The sequence below is a fragment of the Anastrepha obliqua genome, chromosome 3 (genome assembly GCF_027943255.1).
Source record: "Anastrepha obliqua isolate idAnaObli1 chromosome 3, idAnaObli1_1.0, whole genome shotgun sequence".
Lineage (NCBI taxonomy): Eukaryota > Metazoa > Arthropoda > Insecta > Diptera > Tephritidae > Anastrepha > Anastrepha obliqua.
The window spans coordinates 94,673,538-94,701,162 of record NC_072894.1 but is presented as its reverse complement, the minus strand read 5'-3'; the positions used below and the strand labels follow the sequence as shown (position 1 = coordinate 94,701,162).

Genomic DNA, 27,625 nt, shown 5'->3' with positions numbered 1-27,625 from the left:
TTTTTTATATTAATCCTAAATTTACGTCCCCCCGTCTGATTTTACAGGCCCTTATGTTCTATGGAATCAAATAAAAATTAACAGCTAGCCCAATTAAGTTTCATTAAATTGTGCGCGTGCATATAAAGTTCGGCCCGAACCGAATTTAACCTTACTTACTTATTTGTCATAGAGCGGCCAGCGGTTAGCACGAAATCGACCGTCATATGCACTGTGCATATACATATATATTTATCTATCACACGCAATTTTATTTTGTGACAAGCGCACGTGATTTTGTTTTACGAAAAACCGGAATAAAAAACCGAATTGCGTTGATTTTTTTTTTTTTTGGTAATTACTACCAATTTGAGCTTAAGTTTAAGTTTTTTAATAGTAGATGGTTGATCAACATAAGCCGATACGCCACTACAGCTGCAAAAACTAGTCGCTGATCTACATATTTATTTATGTGTGCGTGAGCCACTACATAAGGTGACGATAGCTGTATATTAAGTTTTGAAAAAGTATGGACGAACGATGCTCGAGAGTTTAGTGAGGATTATCCTCACTGCAAGATGATTCTAAGGCGAAGATTCGGGATAGCTCCTAGTCCATTTTTAGACCGTGCGCTATAGGATTTACTTCATTCATGTTAGTTAGAGGATAAATGTACGCTTACAATAGGCATTCCCTCGTTTAAATTGCGTTCATATAGTCAGTGGTAATAAACTGTTGTTTTACTTGTATTTTGTTGATGATGGTTTGGTATTTTCGACATTTTTACACTTAAATTAATATTTTGTTGTTAAAAATATGGAAGCGAAACAGAAAAGTGTATTCATATTTTCCTGAAAAACAATCAATATAAATATATTTTTATTCAACATTTTGTTGAAAATATTTTTACCAAAATCTTGTGCGCTAACTTGCTTATAGAGTGTTTTTACATGAAGCGATTTTACGTTCGATTTTTGTTGAAAGCAACAATCGCCTGGTGTAAACAGCCTCTCAACTAACTGCTTTCCATAAAATTGGTCCCCGACCAAGTTTGAACTATGCAACTTTTTCTTCGAGCGACCCTGGGTTTGTATACGTTCTGTAGTATGTATGGGTATGTGTGAGTCCATTTTGAAAATGAGATCGTAGCCAGTGGCGTCGTTTGAAATTGCTGTTAATGTAATGCATACATTATAAATAGAATAAAATCAATATTGAAAAGTTTTTGAAATGGTAAGAAGATTATGCCAAGTGTTAGCATTTCGTATTTTAACCCTTAAAATTCGTCTTGTGTCAACAAGTTGGCACTTTTTCACATTCAACGTATCATTCAATTTTTGTTTCAACTAATCGCCTGGGCAATCATCTTATGTAAACACCCTGTTGCTTTGAAATTTGATATTTTTTCTCTTCTTCGCAAAAATAATAGACCCAACTAGGCAGACAATTATCCATAACTTAAAGATTAGAGTACAAAATGACAGGTCGCTCATTTTGTGCTGGAGAAATATTTTCAGAATGTGTGTAATTTGAAAGGAGGACTGATTAAAAGTGATGACACTAGACCAATAAAAACATTTTGTTGGGATTTTCCTTATTTCATATTGTGCCGGCATCCTTTCCTAATGTACATGGCGAAAGAAAAAAAATAAATCAGCTGGTCTACTTATATCACCTTTAATAGATTCGCCTTGGCTGAAGGCATATGATTGAACCTTGTGTAAACAAACAAATATATTTTTTGTGTAATTTGTTTTTTTGGGCGCAAAATTTTTTGCACTTTGTAAAACTCATTTTATCTAAAAGTTTCACTGTAAGATCTAATAACCTTCATAATGACGCTAAGTCACGTCTTCTGTATGAAAGTATTTATGAATATCCACATTCTCTAAATTATGTTTGGAAAAAGTAAATAAAAGCAAAATAATTAGTTAGTTAATAAAAATAAAAAATACTGTTTCATTTTAATTAATAAGATTAATATTTTTTTTAATTAATATATCTTTCATAAACTGTCTTTATTTAAGTATTTAATATAGTTTCTTAATCTAGAAATTTATTTAGAAAGTTTCCACTTCGCGCTACTTTCTGAAGTCTATTAACTTTACTTAACATCTTAACACTTGCGCGATATCATATTCAAAAAGTGATGTAAACGAATCTCCTTGAACTAAATTAAATGTTTTTCACAATGAAACACAAAAAAATGTTTCTTTTTCCATATTTTTTTAATAATCACATGGGTCAGTTTAATATGGCCAACCCTGTATGTCTGTATCAAAAAGCAGAATAGGTGAGGTAAACAAGTTCTTTTATTTTTATTATTTCCTTTATTAGTATTAGTTTTTTTTCTTTTCGATATATTTTCGTTCTCAGATAATTCATAAAGTTTATTTATATTATTGTATTACACTAAAAAATACCTTTTGACTAGACCTTCGAAGTGGCAGAAATAGCGCTCTTACTTCCTCATCAGCAATATTTTTTCCTCGAAGCTCTTTTTGATTTTTGGAAAAAACAAAAATACCAATTTGACGATTAAGTGCTTTGAAGCTCCACTTCTGTAGGACAGTCATTCGGGCAAGAAATGCATACATCGACCTTATTTCTTCCTGAGTGCCATCTTTTACTGTTTTAGCTCCTGGTGACGCTCAAGCATGCATGTCCAGCAGTCTTATATGTGTGTGTATCGGGTGACACTCGTACTTGCTTCGTGTCACACATACTTGTTGTCGGCTTTTGCATGATGAAAATCAAAAATTTTAGATATTAGCGTCATGCACCCGAAACGCACACATATAAGCTGCAGGACATGCATGCTTGAGCGTCACCAGGAGTTTTTTCTAACATTATATTGTCATATTCTACCACATTAGTGACACCATTTTTTATCGTAACAGCGTGTCACAGTATAAATTATCCAGGAAAAATTTCATATGCACTAGAAATTTTATAGATATAATTATGCTGCACACTCAGTTTTTTATTTTCTCATCAATTCAATTTTTTTATGGGCTTTAAAGTTTCCAAGGACCAAATTTTCAATAAAGAGGTTTGATTACTTATACTCACTCTATGACATTGAGAATGTTTCCTTGTTTTATCTAACTCACTGATCAATTCCCACTAGAACGATGCGGATCATTTTTACGGATGTCGGTAGATTTGATATACATAAATAAGAAGAAAAAATATAAGCCATTTCTTGCACTCCTCCGCAAGTATTGTTGTCGAAAATGTATTCGGGATGCTTAAAATAAAATTCAGGCGATTACTTAATTTCAAAGAAAATACAGATTTGGACTCGAATCATTAAAATAAATAAAGGCGGATTTATTCTACACAACATTTGCTGTTTGGAGGATGACAGCGTTGAAGATAACGGACATTCCAAGAAAACGACAATTCAACAGAAAATTGACGCATTTCAAGAGCTAATCAATTGATATGTTATCAGTTCGATATAAGAGCTTGTGCCTAATAGCGTATGATTAAATTTTTTTGCAAAAAATTTCATTGAACATTAAATTTATTTCTGAAATAAAAGCTTTTCTAATTTACTTCATTTTATATTCACTTGCCAGTGTAATCAAATACAAAAGGCAGTGTTGCCAAACTAATGACGAAACACGAAACGAACATAAAGTGAACCAGATTTCTATAAGAAGCACTTCGTTGTTGTTTCATTTGCATGCAAAATTTTTATTCGGATCCCTATCATTGACCCTTGCAACACAGCTATTGTAACTATTGTAATAAACACAATTTTTGGTTTACTTTTTAAATTCGTCCTTCTTACGATAAAAGATAGTTGGACTTTCCTCCCATAAAATAAAATATTCATATGCAACTAACCATATAAAAAATCTATATTTGTCCTGGCGAGAGTGACATACAATGTTTTTGAATAGCTGAATATATCCTCTTTCGTTTGATATCCACATTAATGTTTAGTGTTACTCCAGAAGATCATAAATACTCAGAAACCCAGATACCTCAAAGATCGACTTATGGTTTTGAAATCTTGCCGTTCGTTAAACTTATATATAATTGGCGCATATACCTTTTTTGGGTGTTTGGCCGAGCTCCTCCTCGTATTTGTGGTGTGCGTCTTGATCTTGCTCCACAAATGGAGGGACCTACAATTTCAAGCCGACTCCGAACGGCAGATATTTTATGAGGAGCTTTTTCATGGCAGAAATACACTCGGAGGTTTGCCATTGCCTGCCGAGGGGCGACCGCTATTAGAAAAATGTTTTTCTGTTTCTTTTAATTTTCGTGTTTTCACCAAGATTCGAACCGACGTTCTCTCTGTGAATTCAAAATGGTAGTCGCGCACCAACCCATTCGGCTACGGCGGCCGCCTAGCTTAGTCCCGATGAAATACAGTTGTTTGGTGACTGAACGTCAATACTTTGTGTTATCGGTCCGTCTTTGGTGTATAAAAGACCGCTTTCGCTTCACACATAAAATGCTTCGCTACTTTGCCGAATATTGCTGAGTATACTCAAATGATTTCTCATTATTTCAATCAATTCCAATTAATCCCTACTTCAAAACTACTATTTTTATCTTTTTTTCCTTTTTCCTCGCTGTAAGTTTAATTTTGATTTTATTGTTAATTCTTTTATCTACGATTTAATTATGTAAACTATTCTTAAGGTCAATCATTGTAAAAATAATCCATCCCATACATATAATATAAATAAATAAATATCATAGAGTATAAGTACTTAAAACAATTTCTTGAAAATGTAGTCCTTTGAAACTTGTAAGCTTATTCAAAAATAAAATTGATGAAAAAATGGAATACTCAATTAACGTAGCATTATTGTATACAATTAAATTGCTTATGCATTTTTTTCTGGATAACAAAAAAGTTGATTTTTCTCGCACAGTGTAATCGATCAGTAAGTTGCCTTCTGCACCTTTTAATGGGTTATTTAAACTATGAAACATTCATATCTGCGGCTTAAGAGCCTATTTTTTTTATTTATGTTATATTAAAGTCAAATAAATTGTATTTGCAAAAATCCACATACGAATGTGGATATTTCATGCATCTACGAGTATTAAAATCTATAAACAGATTAAACTGTGTGTAAGTAAATTCATACATGCATATGTATGAAAATTCAATACCTTCAACTGCAATTAAAATAATTACAAGTATTAGTGGAAGCGTCAGCGACTGATGTAATCATTGAAATTGAGATGATTAGGCACCGCAATTTATTATCTCGGTCATTTTTCACTCAGTAGCCAACCTAGTCTAGTGTATTTGTGCATGACAATCCAACTGCAGGCGTAATCCCATTCATATATCAAAAAGTTTTTCTAACATTCGTCGACCCTCGGCGGGCAATAGACAACCTGCGACGAAAAGAGTTTTCATACAAACAAATATTTGCCATATTTGGCGTCATTCGTAGGACAGCAAAGCTAATTAACTACTCTCATTGTGTAATCTACAACTTATTGTAACGATTCCTTAGGCTTTGAAAACTATCTCTTGCAAGCAATTAAATACTCGTATGTATACTAAACTTGAAATCGTGGATAAAAAGATTAAAGTTAAGGTCATGTGATCCAATTATCGATGTACATCAATCAAATTGTAAGCACTGTGCATGCCGATGCGGTTTATTTTCATAAGTAGAATGATATAATATAACAATGCATTTATATATATATACTAGCACTGATGTTTATAAACCTCTGCTATTTTAGAGAGCTGTTGTATTATATTTCTAATATTTTTTATGCAATTTTTTTTAAATGCAAAATCCATTGATCAACAAAACACATTTAATGACAATTCAATTCATAATGATCTCCCAAGCGTAGATTTGTCAGGAGTTGAACTAGGGAACTGATACCATATCTCTACGAACTTTATACAAAAACTCTCTCCAAATTCTATGCACCTTATACCAAATTCATCGCGGACCCTTTTGGATATATATTTCGGATAAATTCTTCTTTATGGTAAATTCAATACCCTACTCAGATATTTAAATGTATTTGTATCGTAAAAAAAATATAGGCCCTTATTATGAGCAACATTCGATCTTCGACTGTAGTCGAAAGTGCTGATCGAACGAATTTTCATTTGGTATTATGGTGCTCATTCGTTGAAGAATAGGACTATTGTGAATTTCGATCGCTCGACGCATTTACAATAGATAATTTTTTCTCAGCTGATACAGCAAATCAAAATAAAAGAAAAACCGATTGTATTGAAATTCTTTGCTAACAACATTTTTAAAAGTTAAAAAAAGTATTTTTTGTGAAAATGAGTACAACGGAGTTGTGGTTCGACGATTTATCGGACGATGAAAGATTAGCGGAACTAGCTAGAAGTAGAAAACAGTTGAGGGGCGCATCCAACCCCCTAGAAATGGCTTCCACTGAGTACGTTTAGAATTTTCAAAATGTGTTGACGTACTTAATATTACAGAAATTTCCTTACAGATTTTTAAAGAACTTTAGATCATCTAAAGAGGCGTTTATGAACCTACTGTCCAGTACAGAAAAATATTTTAAAGCTAGCCACAGTTCTGCGATTTTATGCTCAGGGATCGTACCAATTGAGTATTGGTAATGAAGGTATGCTAGGACTTGCTCAACCCACTGTGTCTGTTGTGCTATCGGAAATAATAGATGTCCTGGAAAATTATATTTGCCAAAGATGGATACAATTTAGTAGTACAGAGGCTGATCTGCAACAAAGAAAAGCACATTTTTATAGCAAATACAGCATAAGAAATGAAATTCTTAGAATATTATAGAAAAATAAATCTAGAAACCTTTACGCCACAGTTTCTGTTTTATTTTTGTCATAAATTTTCTTTATTCAATTATTCGTCATTCGAAAAAAATATGTATTTCAGTTCCTCTACGTATTTCAGCCCATACCTGCCAAGGGAAAATAAAAATGTATTTCTATAAACATCACAAAAAAAAACATTATTAACCTTAATCCATTTTGCTGCCGTTCTAACTGGTGGTCCCAAGCAATTCAGCTCCGTTGTAAATTCCTCCCATTTTTTTGCTGCTTGAACTTTGGTGCAAATCCCTTTTGCGAATTGTGGATTCTCTTCCATTAATGCAACCAGCCTTTCTAATTGCTGTTTGGTACTCACGACTTTCGACCTGCATAAAATTAACAAAATTAGTATATACTTATTATTTGGTTACTATAAAACCATAAATAATCGCAAACAACTTACATTTTAACAAGTTTACCCACAATACGCAACACAATCGAAAGCAAAATTGCATTCGACTCTAAATTCGGTATACAACGAAAATTTCGACAGGGCTGCACCGCTCATAATACCAAATTGACATTCGATTTTCGATCTTCGACAACCAACGAATATCGAAGATCGAATATAACTCATAATAGGGGCCATATATACCATATATTCTAAAAATATATAAATAAAAACAGATATGAAATATATATTTTTTTATCGGCCCCAAAATCTTCGTTATTGGCAAATATTTTTCCAGCATCGGTGATGTGATTTCGAAGCTATTCCCATAAATTGAAAAACAATACCGGAACAAATTTTCCCATTTTGTCTTTTTTTTATATTTAAATGTATGTACTGAAATTTTTTTTTTGTACTGAAATTTATTTGTCACACGACCAACACATTATTGTTTAAGGCTTCTGTGAAATCTTTGACATTATAATGTTAGTTCCAAATTTCAAAACTGATTAAAAAATGTGATTAATATTAATTGCCCCGGCAGTTACATACTTATAACCCGACGGTTTTGAGAACAATTTTTAAAAATTAGGTTGGGGAAAAAGAAATCCATTATTTTTGCGTACAATTTTTTCGCAAATAGTTTAAAACCGTTTTGTGCTCGATCTTTTGCTCTGAGCAATGCTACGACTACTAACATATTGCCATCAACTCTTCACTTCCCACTCAATTTATGTTAAAATCATTAAGCTCACATGCTTTGAAACACAATTTTTTTAAAACTAAACTGACAAGTCATATTTTTTAGCTAATTCCGTTATGTGAAAGAAATGCTACTTTGAGTTATTCTCCCCGGGTATGGAAAGGTCTCTCACCAGTTAGCATGTTCAGGTACCACTTGAACCAGTTCATTTTTGTTGCCTACAATGATTACTGATGCTCTGAATTCTTGCAAAAATGTGTATAGCAAAGAAAATCAGTGAAACGCTAGACGCTGTCAACTCTTTTTCTGGCCTGCAGCTACAACAGAAGTAATTTAAGGAAAAGTCCATTCGTCGTAGGTGAGCAATGTTCAAAAACTCGAAAAAGGCTAGCAAAAATTGTCACTATCTAATTATTTGAATACGTGAAGCGTTCTTCTGTTACTCAGTGGCAAAATAAAATGCTAATGCATGTATTTTAAAAGTCAATCAAATAAAAAATTGCATACCCTGTAAACGAAACAGACAATAACAATTTCGAATTTCGTTTTCGTTCTGTTTTACTGAGCGAATTTTTACGACGAATATCATTCGAGGGTTGAGTTCGCTTAGCGATTTGATTCTATTTATACTGATAACTGGCTTACATTTTCGCAACAACTGTTATTTTGTCGTGCGCTCCTAAAAGTATGCTTATTTCTTATCACTCATAAACTACGTAGCGCCAATTTCTGTAACACACACACAATAACAAATTTGTACTGCAGCATTTCTAGTTGCCAAGAAGGTAATTGTTTTGTGCTGATTTGAGCTAAGCTGGAAGATGCACTTGTAAGCGAAGCGGCTGATGCAATTCGAACAGTCATTCAAGTAAGGCCAATGAACAGACAATACCAAATATGTTTCGCTAACTTCTCAATTTCCACCGTCAGCGTCTATCCACCCAACATAATTATATTCGCAGCAAAGGTGTATAATATACGTCTTTTTATGTTTCTCTTCTTTATTGTTGTTTTGAATTCACTTTCCCGCGCGTCAGTCAGTACATAATGGTATCATTTTGATCATCATGGTATTTGACCATATTGAATTCGAGCTGAAGCGAGTTACTGCTACAAAACCCGCCATCGGCCGCCGACACCCTCCACAATAGTGGGCAATGCAATTCGACGTCAGTCGGTAGTTGAGCGTAATTAGCGCGATTTTCTTGCAGATGTTGCGCATTTTTGAAGCCGTAGCCGCAAGCACATACATATATACATATAAGAACTACATAGCGCAACCGTAAACAAGTCGAAGCCCAAACTGCAGCTACTGAATTTCACTATAAAACAATAGCTTAAGGTGGTGTGTTTTTATTCTGCTTGTGCAGTTGCATTCGAGTGATTGATTTGGTAAAACGGAACCAACATCACAAATGACAGAAGCAGAAGCGCATAGCCAACCAACGAATTAACTGATATCTTTCGTAGAGCAGACTTAGTAGGAGTTTCGTGATAAAAGCATAAACATTCAGTTTAGTATTATTAAATTGTGTGCAATTAAAAAATGTGTGATACGAAAAAAGCGGAAGTACCAACGCTTGAGCAGAGGTGGTAACCTTGATTGCTATGTTTTAGTTCTACTTAGTATTTATTATATCTTAATAATCGTATAAGGAAAGCTTTTACTAATATTTAATTTTTTTTTTTTTTCAGATATAAAATTCAGCCCCGTAAAGATGTCGAACAGGCGCTGGCGTCTTCAGATTTCGATCCCTTTGCGGCTCGCAAGGTACCAAATCCAACAACGTGAGTGCCATAGCATTTTCAAGCTATAATTATTCATTACATTGATTAATTATTTTGTGTTTTTTAGTGATAACGAAACACTCACGCATTTGCTGAAGGCCTCTTTGGGCACTGGCATCCTGTCCATGCCTATCGCGTTCATGTACTCGGGCATTGTGCTTGGCATTTTTGCTACCATCTTCACTGCATTCATCTGTACACACTGCAGTTATGTGCTGGTATGTATTGCAGATTCACATACAAACATAAATACAAAGTGAAGCGAAGCTAATGCGTGTTGCACATGTCTGTTTGCGATTGAAAAGAGAAATTATAAGAAATTGCTGAATTATACCATCAATCATCATCATTATATTTATCAATTTGTATCACCATGCGTATGTGTTTATATTATATTATATTATATTATATAGCTCACTTACATTTACAGGTGAAATGCGCACACAAACTCTACTACAAATCGCGCCGCACGCAGATGAGCTTCGCCGAAGTTGCTGAGGTGGCTTTCCAGAATGGGCCAAAATGGGCACGTGGCTTTGCGCCAGTCGCCAAATTTTCCATACTTTTCGGACTCTTTTTGACCTATTTCGGTACCTGTTCCGTGTACACAGTAATCGTGGCCAAGAACTTCGAACAGGTACTTAACTGCGTTAACATATACGGAGACTTTGAGTGAAACAATATATTTGACTTAGCAGTTTTTACCTTGAGTTACTAGATTCGGATTTTTTATTACAAAATTTTATATTTTCTTTCAGCTTTTATTCAGTTGAGTTCTAAAGTTACAGCTGTGAATAGTTAATGCTTAAAATATTGAAATAAATACCAGTAATTTAATACAAGGCAGGTAGAAAAAGGTTAAGTCGAATTCAAGGTTTTGCCGAAAGTCCATAACATTTATGTATTTTTAAATACACATGCATATGTACGTACATATCACTCATTTGCTAAAATAATCTCAAATTCACTTAATCATAATCATAAAAAAATAAGTAAGTGAGCTGAACTTAGTCTGGGTCGAACTACATATATAAAGTATACCCGCGCACATGAAAATAAACAAAACAGTGGGAAGATTAAAAAGCCTGCAACTTTTGACGGACTGTATGGGAAAAGTAGGTAAATAAGTATGTGATTTAAGAGAGGGGGTCGGTACTTAGACAGTAGAAGGTATAGTTCAAGTTAAGGTCCAACGCAGACGTGGTAAAGGCTTTCGATGCTTCCTCCGCGTAAAAAAAGAACCCGTGCACATTTTAGTATAATTTTATTTGGGAAAATTAATTTTTGGAATCAAAAAACTCCGAGACAATGAGAGTTACAGCGTGTAACATTAAACGGACGGACGGAAATTTAGTTTTAAAATATACAGAGTGGGCTTGGTTTCTATTCAATGCTATGCTTCGTTTATAACATAGATTTTAGGGTTTTCTCTTTTGTAAAAGTTACCCTTATAGGAAATGACTATGTTTATTGACCGATTTCGCCCATTTCCAACATCAATCTGCATTGGACAAAGAGTAATTTGTATATCGAATTTCAATGAAATACAGTAATTTTTGCTTTTGATTTCTTAAATCAACTCCTCTCATCATTCTGAGCATTTTGGTATATACATATATGTATGCACATACATATGTGCGATATACCTATCTCGACTTCTTTACGCTTTTACATACAAAAAATAGTAATACCCTTGTGCATAAGCGTGGGCGAGTATAAAATTTTGGCGATTTCTGCATTTCTTTTAATTTATGTAAAAAATTCAAGACGCGATCTTATAACAATATCTGCATGAAAGAAATAACTCTTTTATTTTAACTTAGATTGGAATAGTAAGTAGAAAGACAGTTTTTAAATTTTTATTTTTTATTACGTATGACGCTCTTTCAGCAAACGCGCCTTATTTACGTACATATGTATGTATTCAAATACTAACATATTTCATTGTATATAAAGTATTTTTAATATAATACTCGTATAATTATGTAATACATATGTAATTTGTTCCTTTTGAAGGTCATGGGCCACTGGTTGGGTTATCAGGTTTCACTTCGCCTACTCATCTCGGCATTGTTGATTCCTTTAATTCTACTCTCGTGGATACCAAATCTGAAGTATCTTGCCCCCGTCTCCATGGTGGCTAATATTTTCATGGGCCTTGGATTGGGCATCACCTTCTATTATTTAGTTAGTGATTTACCGCCAGTGACGACGAGGGAGTTCGCGAAAGTCTCCACACTGCCAGCTTTCTTTGCCATCACCATATTCGCTATGGAGGCAATCGGTGTTGTAATGCCGCTGGAGAATAACATGGAAAAACCGCGCCATTTCCTCGGCATCTGCGGTGTACTAAGTCAGGGCATGTCTGGTGTTACTTTGATCTACATGGCACTCGGCTTCCTCGGCTACCTACGTTATGGTACAAGTACAGAAGAGAGTATTACACTGAATCTACCGGTGCATGAATGGTGAGTCTAGTACGCTTTAAATACATATTTATTTATATATATATAAGTATAGGGTGGGCCATGTAAAATTTGCTTTTTGAATCGGCTATAAAAAAAACTAATTAATAGTTTTTCAAACTTTTTGTTTTTTTTTGAAGATTGAATATTGTCATTTATGAATGAAAAATAATATCGTTCAAATGACTGCCACGACTGGCTTTACAGTAGGCCATTCGATCAACCCAATTTTTAAGCACATTTTCTATTGTTTCGGCTCCAATTTCATGAATAGCAACTTTGATTTCGTGTTTTAAAGCATCAATCGTCTTTGGATGGTTCCCATAGCATTTGTCCTTAACGGCTCCCCACAAAAAATAGTCCAACGGGCTTAAATCACAGCTCCGAGGCGGCCAATTGATATCGGAATTTCAGCTGATTATTCGGTTTTCAAAAACGGTAGCCAAAAGTTCGAGTGTAACTTTGGCAGTGTGACAAGTTGCACCCTCCTGTTGAAACCAAATGTCATCCTCTTCAATTTTTGGAAACAACTTCTTGAGCATGTGAGCGTGTGGATTTTCTAACGTTAATTCATGGAAAAAAGGCACATTTTTATGATTTTTTTTTGATAACACAGTTAAAATTTATTCGTCAAATCTTTTACTATATAAAACTATAGCATTTGAAGAATATTTTGTGAAATTTTCATCCAAAAATATTTAAAAATACGGCAATGGCAGAAATTATTCGGACGCATCTCAAAAAAAATTGTTTTGCGGTGCCCCTCATAACTCGGTGTTAAATCATCTGAAATCAAAAAACCAAAGTTATTTCGTTAGATAATCGTTTTCTCCGGGTAACGCCGAGAGGTTTTTTGAAATTAAAATTTTTTCGATTTTTGGGAACACGTTAAAGTCAAAAACACGATTTTCGCGTAAAAAATCGGTGAATTAGTTACCGTAAAACAAAAGTATCAACAAATTCGAAAAAAACTCTTCGGCGTTACCTTGTAAAACATCTACAGAAAAAGTGTTCAAAATTTCAAAAGGATCGGTGCAGTAGTTTCAAAGTTATGAGGGGCACCGACTTTGAAAACGTAAGTTGTGGGAAAAACGCTTTAAGGCTAACGCTAAACGCGGTTGAGCCAGGTAGGTAGCAACACTTACATGGCTGTATCTTTGTAAGTTTTGCTCCGATCCATCTAAAATTTTCACAAAATATTCTTGAAAGGTTCTTCATTTAAAAAATCAAATAAAAAAAATGCAAAAAAAAAATTTAAAAACGTTACCCCCCCTTAAGTAAATTATAAACACATTTGACATGTCATTTGTGTTACAATTCTCAAAAAAATAGGTGGTTCAAAAAGCAAACGCTATATGGTCCACCCTGTATATCAACACATAGATGACAACCATTTGCATACTTGCATACGTACTGACATACTTACATATATTTTCTTTTAGGCCTGCGCAAGCTGTCAAAGTGCTGATCGCCTTGGCTGTGTACTGTACATTCGGTCTGCAATTCTATGTATGCCTTGAGATTGTTTGGGACAGTATCAAGGATAGATGCACAAAACGTCCCGTACTTGTAAATTATGTTATGAGGTATGTTTACATCATTCAAGTTGTTGAAATATACAATTTTATTCATGCAGTGTGTAGCAACTCAGCACATAAACTAGTCCTACAATTATATTTCGAGCACAATAAATCGAGCGTCTATTTAATTGCAGAACCGTACTCGTCACCGCCGCCGTTGTATTGGCCGTTTCAGTGCCAACCATTGCCCCATTCATGGGGCTAATCGGTGCCTTCTGCTTCTCCATACTAGGACTTATATTCCCTGTAAGTATTTACCCAAACGTATTTAATATCGTAGTATCCATTTATTATACCCTTAAAATGTTGTACGTGTTAAATTTACCAAATACATATCTATTTATATCTATTTAGGTACTCATTGAACTCATCACACATTGGGATACCGGCTTTGGTGCTTTTAATTGGATTCTGTGGAAAAATGTGGTCATTGGATTTTGCGGTATCGCAGCACTTATTTTTGGTTCTATGAGTGCAATAAACGACATTATGAAAATATACACAACAACGGATGCAGCAAGCGAAAGCAGCACATAGAAGCTTATAACATTACTACTGCTCACAGGTATTGAGCAAAAGTATCGAAACATTAAGAGCGCTTTGATATATGAATTCGCACTTCAACACGCTCTTGTCGCTATACCGTTGGATAATTTAACTGAAGTTTTAGTTAGTATTAAGTAAAAGTATATGATGTATACATATTTATGTTTCTAGAGTCTCTACATACATGCAACATAAAATAATAAAATGTATATGAATAGTTTAAGCTGAGAAAATTAAGTATAGCTGTTTTTTTTTTAGATTAGAAAGGCAACAGAAACGTGTATTAAAAAAAGTGCCTCTTTATAAATTTTTATTAAGATTCAAATAGAACTATATGTCTCTCCATACACTGTTGTTTTAGTGATATATGTAAATATATACTCTAAGCTATAGCGCCACAACGCTTTTTGTAATTGCACTGTGTGTGTAAATGTAGTTAACAATTCCAATAACTGTTTAATAATTCATCCTATTTCCTAATTACAGAGATATAAAAATCTTTAATTTTAGAGCACCTAGTTTTAATTTCCTGCTAGCTCATTCATCAACAAAGTTATGTGTATATTGATATGCCAATATGTAACTAGGTACAATCTAGTTGTCTATTCAATTTCAATTATTGTTTGAAAGTTGTGTTTTTTTGAGTCAACTAAATTAGTAGTACTTCAAACGATTGTATTTTTATAGTTTTTGCTTTTGTAAAATTTATCTACATAGTATTCAGATATCAGTAAGCCATCCATTCTAAATCACTCAGAATACGTTTTATTAAAATATTGTATCAAGAATAATAATAAAAATCAAGCAAACATTTTTAAATATTAAATACAAATATTATGTACATACGAGTACATTTGTATGGTATATTGCTTTAGGTTGTATGAGCAAAGAGTATAAAACAGATATTTTTATGCATAATTCCATTGTCAAGCAGCTCTAAGTGAGCGAAAAATGTGTGAGCTCAATTTTATCATGAATATGGTTGCATTTATAAATACTCGCAAATGCGTTAAATGTCAATGAAGATTTATACTTGACATTGAATTTATATGGTCAATTTGTACATTTGCATACCGGACACACACATTTGTCTACAAAACTACATAACTACCATATGTGCATATGTATTTACACGCATGTATATGTATGTATATAAAACAACGAAATTCCAAAAAAAATTAATATTATTTTTGATGCATTTTTTAATAAAGGCCTATAAAGAAGATGCTAAACGGATGTTTAAATTTGCAATTGCTTGTTTAATTATTTTCGTTAGAAAATTGCTCACTGCGTTGTGCGCCGTTTCTGAACGTAAACTATTTGATTGGCAGAAAGGAATCGGTTGCCACAAGTACTCGTACATATATTTATATGTATGTATGTATGCAATTAAGTGTTACTCCACATCTATACCTTCTACTAAATGTCTCTTAAGGTTTGTAAAATTTCTTTTTTAACTTTGTCCCATTTTCTTATGTGGGCAACTTGCTGCTTTAACATTTCATTTTTAAGGGGTTAGGGGTAGTCAGAAGCCCGATTGCTAGTCAATTCCTTTATTTTACAAAAATAAAAACATACCATTAATACATCATGGTTCAACTGGACTTTAGCAAAATTTCAAAAAAAAAAGGAATTAATAATTGTACAAGTTATTGTACAAGTCAGAAATCTCTTGCGGTGATCATTACAGGTCCTTGGAGATTCATTTAAAATCAATCGGACAAGAGAATTGTGTTTTATTAATAGATAATCTTGTGCCTGATCGAAGCTCTTGTTTCCAAAATTAACTATATGGCGGCCTCAAAAAATATTTTTCAGATTTTCGAGAAAAAACGGACAATTAATAGTTAAAAAAATCGAAATTTTGAAAAAAAAGATCCTTCGATCAGGCACGAGTTGTTTATGTTTTTCAAAAGCAGCATACATTTTATTGAAATCTACCAAGCGGTTTTTAAGTTACAGTGATCACCAGTTCTAAAAACATTGTTTTGAGAAAAACGCATTTAAAGTTTTGCTGCTGCCAGCTACTTGCTCTCGAACGCTCCGGAGCGCCTGAGCGCCCTTTGTTAATTGTTGTATAACTCCAAAGCATTTGTCGGATTCACTTCAAATTTCCACACAATATTTTGAATATATTATACTTTAAGAAAGTGCAAAAACAATCCAATTTTTTGAAAATTCTGACTACCCCTAACCCCTTAAACTGCCATCAAAAAAATCGGGTCGCTGTATTTGCTCATATAAATGGCGCGGTAAAATGAAAAGTGAGCTGTCAAACTACGAAATGGTGATAAGTTAAGAGTGATGGCAAGAGATTCGGTAAGCCATATGTTTTAACAGTCAAATTCGCGGCCTGCACTTAACATTTCTGTTTTAACAGAGCTTTTTTAACGTAAGGTACTCACCGTAGCGGAATGGATTGGCGAGTGATTACCATTCGGAAATGCAAAGGTTCGAATATCCGTGCATGAAATACAAAAATGATAGAAAAAGTGTTTTTCTAATAGCGGCCGCCCCTCTGCAATGGTAAACCTTTGAGGGTATTTCTGCCATGAAAAAGCTCCATTGCCGTTCGAAGTCGGCTTAAAACTATAGGTGGAACAACATCAAGACGTACGCCACAAATAGGATGAGTAGTTCGGTCAAACACCCAAAAAGGGTATAAGCGCCAATTACATATATATATATATATATATACTAGCAAACCCGGCCCCCTTCGCTGGGCACACTAAAATAGAATATATATGGTTTAGAACAGAAAATATATGGTTTTCATACTATTTATTTCTTTTTTCTTTATTCAAGCGCTTTGGCATAAACAATATTTTTTGTTTTTCTATTTGTTTTTGAGTAAATATAAAATATAAATTGAAAATCCAGCCGAAAGCCTCCGATGCTAGCGCTGCACTACTTTTAGTTTGTATAATAATTTTATTGTTATGTAAACCTTTATAAAATAAAATAAAATAAATTGAAAATCAGGAAAAAAGAAGATTGTTTTTAAATTTCAAATCAACGCATATGAATAACTAAGAAACAATCGTCTTTTTTCCTGATCATCCATGAATTTTTCTTTTCAATTTATATGTTTTATTAAGCATTGGAGCACGAACACATAATTTCATTCGGATTTCACATTAAATTCTCAAATTTCGTAAGAAATTATTCACTGTTCCAAAATCCACTCCAAAAAAATGCACAAACAATTTTTACAAGTTGCACTTGCAATATTGACATATTGTAACTCACACTGTCAATTTGACAGTTCAGTTCCGCCCCAAGCGTTAAAAAAGTAAGCGACATTATGGCTGGTTCAAAAGAACACTGTACCCGTTGCCAGTGCTCCGAATTACAACCAAACTTTACGAAACCCATTTTCAATACTTACTTAACAATGTGCGTAAGTTTGGTTTAATTCGGTGCAAAGACACGGCGGGTCCACGTTTTGGCATATATTTCGAGACCCTAGTCATCAATAGGTATGAAAATTACCCCGTATTAAAGCACTTATCAACAGCTTTCATTTGATATCCATATTGTACAAACACATTCTAGGGTCCACGTTTTGGTCTCTATTTCGAGACCCTAGTCACGGAGTGGATGGAAATACTCTGAACTAAAGCATTCACCAACAGCTTCCATTTGATACCCATATTGTACATACACATCCGAAGGTTACCCGGGTCCACGTTTTGACCTATATCTCGAGCCCTATCCACCAATAGGTATCCAAACTATACGAAAACCATCTTCAATACCTTCTTAACAATGTGTGTAAGTTTGGTTTAATTCGGTGCAGACACGGCCGATTAGCGAACACACACAAAAAGTTGACTTTATTTTATAAATAAGATTTTTTTCAGTTTGTGTCCGAAAAAACCAAATATCTTATGGAACCCTATTTTTTTCCAAAATAAAATGTAATCCATATTACTCGTGGATAATGTAGTTTTCGAATGGTGAAAGAATTTTTAAAATCGGTCCAGTAGTTTTTGAGCCTATTCGTTACAAACAAACAAACAAACAAAGTTTTCCTCTTTATAATATTAGTATAGATTGTACATATATAGAAGGTTGGGTTAGGTTATACCAGCTGTCACTTCTAGCTTATTTCAGAAGCAGCTACTAGTTAGTTCTCGTATATTTTAACATGAAGTGCAATAATGAAAATTTCGTCTTACGATAGTCGCTCGATAAAGTGAACGCATGCAGGCATGGGGTATTCACTAACTTCACATTTACAAGGTAAGGCAGTGCGGCCTAATGAGCTATATCCATACTCGCTAGTGGCGAATCTTACTGGATAACTTTGTTGTTGCTTTCGCATGCAAATTTTTCGTCAAGTTAATCGAGCATAGAGATAGCAAGCGGGAAAATGGCGAATAGAAGAGGCCTATTGTCTTCGTCACTGTTTATGATTTTTGCTGCAGCGCAAAGTGTTGCTAAACAGCAACATTAACATCGATATCTTGACGTTCTCAATAATTATGCATTCAGGGGTCGTCTAATATGGTTGATTGTAATAGTTGATTTATATGGTTATGGTTATGGCATTTCAAAGCCTGCAAAATTGGGCATTTAATCTAAAGCCGTGCCGCAACTGGTAGGAGTTGAATAGATATTTTAGGCGGCATTGAAAAATAGCTTTCATAAATGACATAAGGCGATTTCGATTCGCCAAGCGTAAGCAAGTGGCGAATAGATGAAGCAACTGGCATAAATAAGCATGTATTGGAAGCGCTGTAATAGAGTTGCCTAAAATTACATTTATTAGTTAAAAATGAGTTATACAAGTTTTATGAGGTATAACCATACCTGCTAGCTGCGAATCTAGCTCGATAGCTTTACTGTTGCTTTCACATGCAAATTGTACGCCAAGCGAGCAGAGCTCAAACATAGTGAGCAGAGAAGTGACGTATCGGAGGCGCCCGATTATTGGGAAACACTTAGAACTGAGTTTTCGGTAGTTCGTAAAGAAAACAAAGCAAAAAAAAACAGGTTGTCTGTAAAGTCGGTTTACTGACGATAGTTTAACGTGACAACGTCATAAGAAAATATTGATGGAATGGTTGCAATTTTCAAAACAAAATTTTAATTTTATTTGTTTGATAGATATTTTATATGGGTATAGAGGAGGAGGTAAATGGAATTGGTCAAGTTACATTTACACAAACGTGAAAAATGACGAAACACTTATCAAATTCATGAAAGATATCTTCAATTTCGATTGTGCATCAGACGTTAATAAGTCAACAACACTAAGAGGCACCATCATCGATTTGCCTTTTTCAAGACACTTTAAACTCGAAACACTCCCTTTCATTTCCTACTTTTTCTATCATCGTCCTATTCTCAACAGAGAAATGATTCATTACCATGCACACAGGAAGAAGGCATATGCAAATACAAGTATGTGAATTTATATACCTACATATGCGCATATACATACATATATATGCTCACTCAAGTAGGAGAGAGCCAGATGTCGAACGTTGCCGAACGCGGGGGCCGATTGTGCTCTTTGTCGTTCGTTCCGCGCTCTCGCTTGTAGTTCAAGCACATTAGCTTACATTTGCTTGCATACGGAATAGATTCGTATATTTGATATGTCCGTATGATTTGTATGCATCTTTACATATAGATTTGTTCTTTTTGAAAATTGTGCGAAATTGCAGCCGGCTAAATCGAATTATAAGACGTTATCACGTCAATAAAATTAATAAATGTAGATAAATATTATGCGAATCATCCAGTAACAGTTGGCGTTCTCAAAAACAAAATTGGTGCAGTCATCGATATATATTGACCTATATAATAGAAAAATTAGGTTCATTGCATTGCATAGTGCAAGGCCAGACGTGGAGATTTTTTGAATGAAATATTGCTTCATAATTAACCATAATTGCTATAATGAATAATTAAACATATGGATTTCAAATAAAAACAAATGAATGCAATGAAAAAAATCTTTCTTCGAATTTCAAAAGTTAGATCACCCACTTTGTACATATGTGGAGAAGAATAAGTATATCAGTTGAAAATCAAAATGTATGTGATTTAAAATTGCAATAATAGATTTTATTCATTTACAATTATGGTGTGTATATAAGCAACCATAGTTTTATGAGTATTAATAAGCGAACAAACCATGTATTTTTCCTAACTTCATTGATAAATGATAACTATGTTATTTGATTTTACACAAACATTCAATGTACATATTCTATTTCTATTTATTTTTGACATTTGACTTTGCCACTTATCATTTCCAGAACGAATACAATAAAAGCCAACAATTGTCCGCATGTGAATAGAAAAAAAACCATTGTAAATTTTTCCATATCCAGTTGCTTGGGAGTGCTTTTAGGTTGCGTATTCCACATTCCGCTTGCACCAGCAATATCTTTTCCGTACCATCTCGAAATCAGTCCACTACTACGTATCATCAATATGACATTGTTGAAAGGTTTGACTAAATACGAATGATGCTGAAAGTATGCACAAATCTCGCATAGCCGTACAGTTTCGGGAACTTGGTCAAAAGCATTCCGTAATTCGTGTTTGTGTTCAAAGTATTGAATTTGCGCAACAGTACTTATAGTAGCCACATTGCCGGTAGAATCTTTTAATTTCTCAAATACAAGATTGTGTTCCGACGAATTGATAAACCGTACACGACGTTGAGGCCATTTAAGGTCAGGCAGCCAGTTTTTCATGTCCGCATGCTTCCGCACTAAGAACGTAAAGTTATTCTCCTGTAAGTCATTTAAGGTGCGCGGCACATTGGGTTCCGGTTGGTTATATGAGTCAAATAATTTTGCTTGGTAAACGCTGCTTAGGATCACTAAACTGCTATACCAAAGTGCAATACACAAGCGCGTCAAATTATTTGTTGTTAATACAACGCGTGGCTCTCCGAATATGCTGCCAATTATGTCTAACCAATTGCCGTGGTGATAACGTCGACGTGCAACATACATGAGAATAGTTGCGGCTGTAGTCATTGTCAGTAGAGCCAACCATGTGTTCAGTTTAAAAGGATCAAGCATCCAGATAAGATTTGGTTTGGGTGCATGGTGCTTCACAATGACAACCATGGCAGAAGAAAAATACGAAAAACTCTCCTCAAAAAAGAGAACACGTTGGGCAGTGCAGAAAAAGTATCCCATTAGTATGTCAACTTCATTATTATCCAATAGATAATATGGACCTGTCATGGTGCCATTTAGGTAAACATCACCGGTCGTACAAGATTCCGCTATATATGATTCTATTCGAAATTGCAAATGTTCAGCGATTGTCTCCAATAGTTTAGCTTCCACGCCCTTGAGTATAATGGGACCGTCAGCGTTTTGTTTCTGATGTGAAAAAAATGGCGGCACATTTTTTGATATAACCCGTATAGGACAATTGTGAAAATTTTTTAATTTGTTTGGAAATAGGTCAGATTCGTTGAAATGTCCAGCAATAAAATGGTTTACCACAACTGGTTTCACATTGCGACAGTGTTTTTCGCTAAAAATCTCGAAAGAATATACCGAAAAGCCTTCACCTTGGATGTTAAGCGTTATAACTATTACGTCGATAATATGGAGCGAAAACATTTTTGCTAGAATCTTTCGAATATCTTTGATAATGTCTGTCTCCTTATGCTGTACCAAGTAGATGGCATAAACACCTGGACTGCTGCCGAAATGTTCCTTTTTGTAAGGTAAAACATCGCTGAAGTGAAAAAAAAATAATTAAGTAAAACAAGTAAATTTGTTGTTATTATTCTTGTAGCATGGAAAACTCTCGGAAAAACATTTATCAGTATTTAAATTCATTACTTTTTTATATTATTTAGCAATATCAAACCGGCATTAAAGTTTTACATTTTCATCATGCACGAAGGAGCAATATTTGGCAATTGTATACAATACAACTATGGAAATTCTGAACCGATATTAATAACTTCAGGAGCGCTTACCTAAATTTTTATAATACGTTTACATATACCTTCTGCTCAAATATGAACGAGACGTTATCAAACACACTCGAGCTTGACTTGTTTACAGTAGCACAGAAAACAAACTATGTGACATATCACGCTGAAATTTGCCATGTAAGCTTATAACAGTCCTACCAAAAAACAAAAAATTTATTTTTGCCATATGTCATCCGCGGACCGTTTTATTGATAACGTCTCGTTCATATTTGAGTAGAAGGCAAGTCGATTATCTACTTTTTCGTACTTAACTTTCAATCCGTAAATAAAAAGTGAGATTATCCATACAAAATTTCTCTCCCGAAATCTGAGATTATAAAATAATCCTAGATTGTCTGTGTTTTCTGTATTATAGATAATTATTTTTACTAATGTAAAGAGAAACGTCAAAGTAAAAACTAAATAATATAGAAAACGGTTTTGTAGACATAATTCTAATAAAAAGTTTGTTAGGTATTATTAGCTATGCATTCATATGACAGAAAAAAATCCGTTTGTCCTCTTATTACTTATTATAAAATGTAATATCGAATTTCGAATGCGTATTGCTGCCATAATTTTTTTAAACCGGATTTTCTCAAACTGTTTATTATTAGCAGCCGATTGCGCAACTGAATTAGCTATTCCTTCTCCTTGTCTTTTCTTCATACCGTTAATACGAGTAATAACCAAACCAAAAACACCGAAATATTCCACCAAAATAATTTCTATGAAGAAAAACCTTTCGCTAAAGTATTGACAGCTGAGTGGCAATTTTGCAGGCAATCTGTCATATGTGAACGGGTAGATTAATTTTGTGGATTTATTGCTAATTACTGCATATGTGAAAGTACTTTTAGTCGTAGTAGTCGATGCAATAGTGGATGAATATTCGTAGGTATATCGGTCGGTATTTTGCAAATACTGCTTCAGTTCGATTCCTCGCTGTTCAGTCCACAAGGTAGCAAATTTCTTCATAGATATCCTATTACTCTTACAAGATCACATTAATGAGAAGTGAAGTTAGGTTATGCTCTCATCGAAAACTTTCTTACTAAGTTGAATGCAAATCAACTGTGTGACTTTTCCGATAGATGACAGATTGGTCGACATAAAACATCAACTCTTCGGACTATTCTGGCCAAATACTATATCAAGGCAATTCACATAAATAACATTATTTTAGAATGTATATGTGTATGTGTATGTATGTATATATGTATATATGCGGCCACCGTAGCTGAATGGGTTAGTGCGTGACTACCATTTGGAATTCAGAGAGAACGTAGGTTCGAATCTTGGTGAAACACCAAAACTAAGAAAAAGTTTTTTCTAATAGCGGTCGCACCTCGGCAGGCAATGGAAAACCTCCGAGTGTATTTCTGCCATGAAAAAGCTTCTCATAAAAAATATCTGCCATTCGGAGTCGGCTTGAAACTGTAGGTCCCTCCATTTGTGGAACAACATCAAGACTCACGCCACATAACTCCCAAACAAGGGTGTACGCGCCAATTATATATATGTATATATATTATATATGAATATATATGCAATTAATTATAGTGCATAACTGTCAAAAAGCACTAGTATTGATATATTACTCGCTTATAAAGGTCTTTGAAAAGTAACAAATAGATGTCAGTAGTGTATTTGACTTTGACGTGTTAAAATTACTGAAACTTGTTATGAAAATGATCGATCTTTAAGAACAACAAATCGCAAAATTCGTAATACTTTGGTGGAAATAATCATCCGAATGATTCGACAATTCAAAGGTTGGGTAAAAAAATTTCAAGAAACTGGTTCTTTACCTGTTGCCGTGCTCATAGTGGCCATGTAATGATACTATTTTCCACTTAATATCGAATCCTCGCTAAGTACTGCTCAAAAAGTTAAAGATATCCTGGAGCTCAGCCACCAGATGGAACCACCCATAAAAAAATTTCAAAAAACGAAGTGAAAGAAGCGATGAAAAGGCTTAAAACCAAGAAAACCCCCGAATGTAATCTGATCACTGGAGAAGTATTCAAACAATTCCCAGCAGAAGGAATATCTTTTCTCACGCAAATATGCAATACCGCAATATTAACTCGTTTTGTTCCTACCCAATGAAAAGTTGCACAAATAAAAATGATCATTAAGTCCTACCTAAAAAATCGGTAGTTTTTAGTAAAACAAAACGAAGAACAATCTCAGCTCGCGGAAGCTTAGTTGCCCGAAAGGCAGTATTATGGGTCGCATCTTATACAGGTACTTGCTTTACACTCACGATCTACCAATTATTTACAGAGGAAACTATCGTCGGATCTTTTGCAGATGACTCCCTGATATGGCTTCTCTTAAACTCAAAAAAGAACTTGATGAAATAACTGAATGGCTCTAAGATTGAAAAATAAAATTAAATGAGACAAAATCTGTTCAAGTCACATTTACGCTCAACCGAAATATCGTACTTGCTCACACGTTAAACTCAATAACACAATCATACCCCAAATGACAAAATATCTCGGAATGCATCAGTCAAGCTTACATGGAAAACCCATATTTTTACTAATCGCAAGGCACTAGAAATCAAACTTCGAAGTATTTATTGGCTGCTAAATTGCAATTCCCTCAAAAATTAACTCTCACTGTACTCAGCTATCCTAAAAGCAGTATGGACATATGGCATAAAATTCTGCGGCCTCGCAGCTAACTCAGACATTGAAATACTCCAAAGATTCCAATCGAAAACTCTCAGGATGACCGCAAATGCATCACCCATCCCATTTCCTTTAACAAATTGAAGAGGAAATCAACAAAAGATCTCTGCTAGAAAGCAAAAATTGATGAATGGTGGCTTTCCATGCATATCTCGTAGTTTTAAGTATAAATATTGTTAAATATTATTACACAGATCGCAATAAATAATTGGATAATATAAAAAAATAATAATAATGATAATTTGAAAGAGTCGTATGTTGAATAAAAATAGTGAAACCTGAAATAATCTAAATTTTTACATGTTTAATTTAGAATAACATCTAGGCACGTCTCTTGAAATACCCGTACGACTTTATATTAATTAGTCAACTGACTATATTTACTTCTAGCTATCGATTTTAGGGACAGGCATGTGTCTTTATGTACTTTATGTAGACCTTGGAGTCGATCAATCCCAGATATTAATTAACTAATAAACAGTTTGAGAAATAGGGCCTTCTTCGAAACCTGGGGCATGATGCATTCGAGGGCATTAAGTTTAAAAAATAATTTGGGGTTTAATAGCTGCCGCGGCTCTGCTGTATGGCGCTCATTTTAGTGGATCACTTATGGATGGCAGCCAAAGCGCAGCTCCTTGCACATCTTCGAAGAAATAAGGGCAAATGAAACCGCTTGACATAAATCCACACGAAACAGTGATTTTTTCGGTTTTATACTCAATTCATATTCACCAACTAAAGTTTTAATTTCCGTCCATCCGTCCATTCGCCTTTACATGCATTAACGCAAATAGTGGAGGAGATACTAATACATTAAAGAAGTTTGGTAGAAGTATTGAACTTAGTACGAAGCACACTGCTTTTTTAAAATTGGTCAATCACCACACCGTGAGTGACAAACTTCTCACGACAGTCGGCTCCATGCCAACGGCACGATTCCTATTTTATAGCCGGGCAATGATTATCACTTTAGCAGCATTTCCCAAAAACTTATGCTGTTACAACAACAAAAAGATCAAGATAAGGACTTCAGTCCCTTAAGGGGTAACACCACTGTAGAAATTTCAAAAAAATTATTTTTTTTTATAAGCTTAAAAAATTCTTTGAACCTTTTAAAATACAAAACAAAAAGTTTTATACGTTACCGAAGTTTATTTCATAAATATTTGAAGCTTTTAACCAAGCGTTAGTGACTGTTACCTCAAAACACGTTTTCTGAAATTGGCACGCAGCATAACTCAAACAATTTTAAATATTTTTAATCAGGTTTTTCACTACGTCTGTATAACAACCTTCTTAAGAGAACAACGTAGGGGATTTTCGATAGATTAATTTAAACGATTGTTATAATTATTTAAGTGCCGTTTTTTTAGTCCAAAATAGAGTTTTTTCCTTCAAATGCTTGCTAATTCCACAAAAATAAATATTTTTTAAATCCCCTACCTGTTTCTCTAGCTATTCTTATCTAGATTCAGAAAAAAAATGTTTCTTTGTTCCAGATTAAAATTTGCACCTTCTGTGCTGCGTGCCGCGGAGCTCCTTCAAGCGAAACCACATTACAAAAATGTCTCCAATGCCGCCATTTTGTAAAATTTTTCGAACAAACTTTGTAGTTTTATATTTTAGTATATAAGTAATAACTTCCCAAATCAGAGTGATTGTTTTACCTTCCTTTCTATACAAAAAAATTCTTTAAAAATCGTGTTTATTTTACGCGTGTACAGTGGTGTTACCCCTTAAGTGCCCGCTTAAAAGAGACGCTTCCGCGTAAATTTATACATTTCGCTTATTTTAAAACTAGTTCTCCTAAAGTATTTCTGCTTTCGTCCATGATCTTATGTGCTTATCTTTGGCCTTTTGAAAAATCAGCCAAATCGACTTCCTGTCTTCAGGGTTTTAATGAAATATCTAATTTAAAAAATGAATTAACAGATAATAAAATTTCAAGTTGTATTAGTGAAAGATCACTTATTACAGATTTAAAAGGCGAAACTGCTGAAATCGAATAAATTTTGTCAAAAATTCACAGATATACAATAATTATTTTATAATATCTGTTGTTAAACTCACTCCAATGCTTCGTAGGAGTCCACGTACCACAAATTGTGTAAAAAATCTTTATTACTTCGAAGATACTTATCGCCAATGGTAATACGAAAAGTAAGATATGTGGAATTCCGTAAAACATCTGTTAGATGATGCAAGATCACATATTTCGCAGGTCCTGGCCGCCGTAAATGAACGCGCACATGCAAGACATTGGCTTTCTTTTCAAAATATTGTTTTATAGCTTCTTCCAGCGTGGCAGTTTGATGGTGTGTTGTGAGGTGCCAATGTGGTGCTATGTTGGCACATTTTCCAATCCACTTTATGGTAAAAGTTGCTATGATTATAAGATACAAGTATTTGCAGATAAACATGCTTGCTGGACTACAAAAGTTGCACTGAAGAATTTCCAACTCCAGTTTCTGGCAGAAATTTCAATTGTGAAGTGCAAATCACTGCAACTGATTAGCGATTTGTATCTGTGAAGTAGTTATTGAATATGGCTAATTATTAGTGTAATATGGGTAGTAATTAGTGTGAAGGAAATCGCGTAAAAATTATTGGACAATTAAATCAAAATCGACGATTACAAGCAGTAATAACTCAAAATAATTCTTTTGCGGCATTCAG

At 34.1% G+C, this 27,625-nt stretch overlaps 2 protein-coding genes across 3 annotated transcripts in view; one reads left to right on the top strand and one right to left on the bottom strand.

Moving 5' to 3' along the window:
- The window catches only part of LOC129240518 (proton-coupled amino acid transporter-like protein pathetic), a 72,453-nt gene extending 56,940 nt beyond the window's left edge, over positions 1 to 15,513 (top strand). Inside the window, exons 1-8 of one of the 2 annotated variants that reach the window (XM_054876374.1) lie at positions 9,256 to 9,492; positions 9,598 to 9,690; positions 9,758 to 9,908; positions 10,121 to 10,327; positions 11,707 to 12,158; positions 13,598 to 13,741; positions 13,870 to 13,981; positions 14,090 to 15,513. In XM_054876374.1, coding sequence (XP_054732349.1) covers positions 9,449 to 9,492; positions 9,598 to 9,690; positions 9,758 to 9,908; positions 10,121 to 10,327; positions 11,707 to 12,158; positions 13,598 to 13,741; positions 13,870 to 13,981; positions 14,090 to 14,272 — 1,386 coding nt within the window. In that variant the 5' untranslated portion in view covers positions 9,256 to 9,448 and the 3' untranslated portion in view covers positions 14,273 to 15,513. Of the gene's footprint in view, positions 1 to 9,255; positions 9,493 to 9,597; positions 9,691 to 9,757; positions 9,909 to 10,120; positions 10,328 to 11,706; positions 12,159 to 13,597; positions 13,742 to 13,869; positions 13,982 to 14,089 lie in introns of those variants that run through there. The other variant, XM_054876373.1, reaches the window with a different exon arrangement.
- A 5,001-nt stretch (positions 15,514 to 20,514) lies between these two features.
- On the bottom strand, positions 20,515 to 27,369 carry LOC129242118 (uncharacterized). Its single transcript, XM_054878677.1, has 3 exons — positions 27,020 to 27,369; positions 21,763 to 22,003; positions 20,515 to 21,639 (listed from the first exon to the last, which is right to left on the bottom strand). The coding sequence occupies exons 1-3, from the start codon at positions 27,367 to 27,369 to the stop codon at positions 20,515 to 20,517; spliced, it is 1,716 nt and encodes a 571-aa protein (XP_054734652.1).
- Between the last annotated feature and the right edge of the window lie 256 nt (positions 27,370 to 27,625).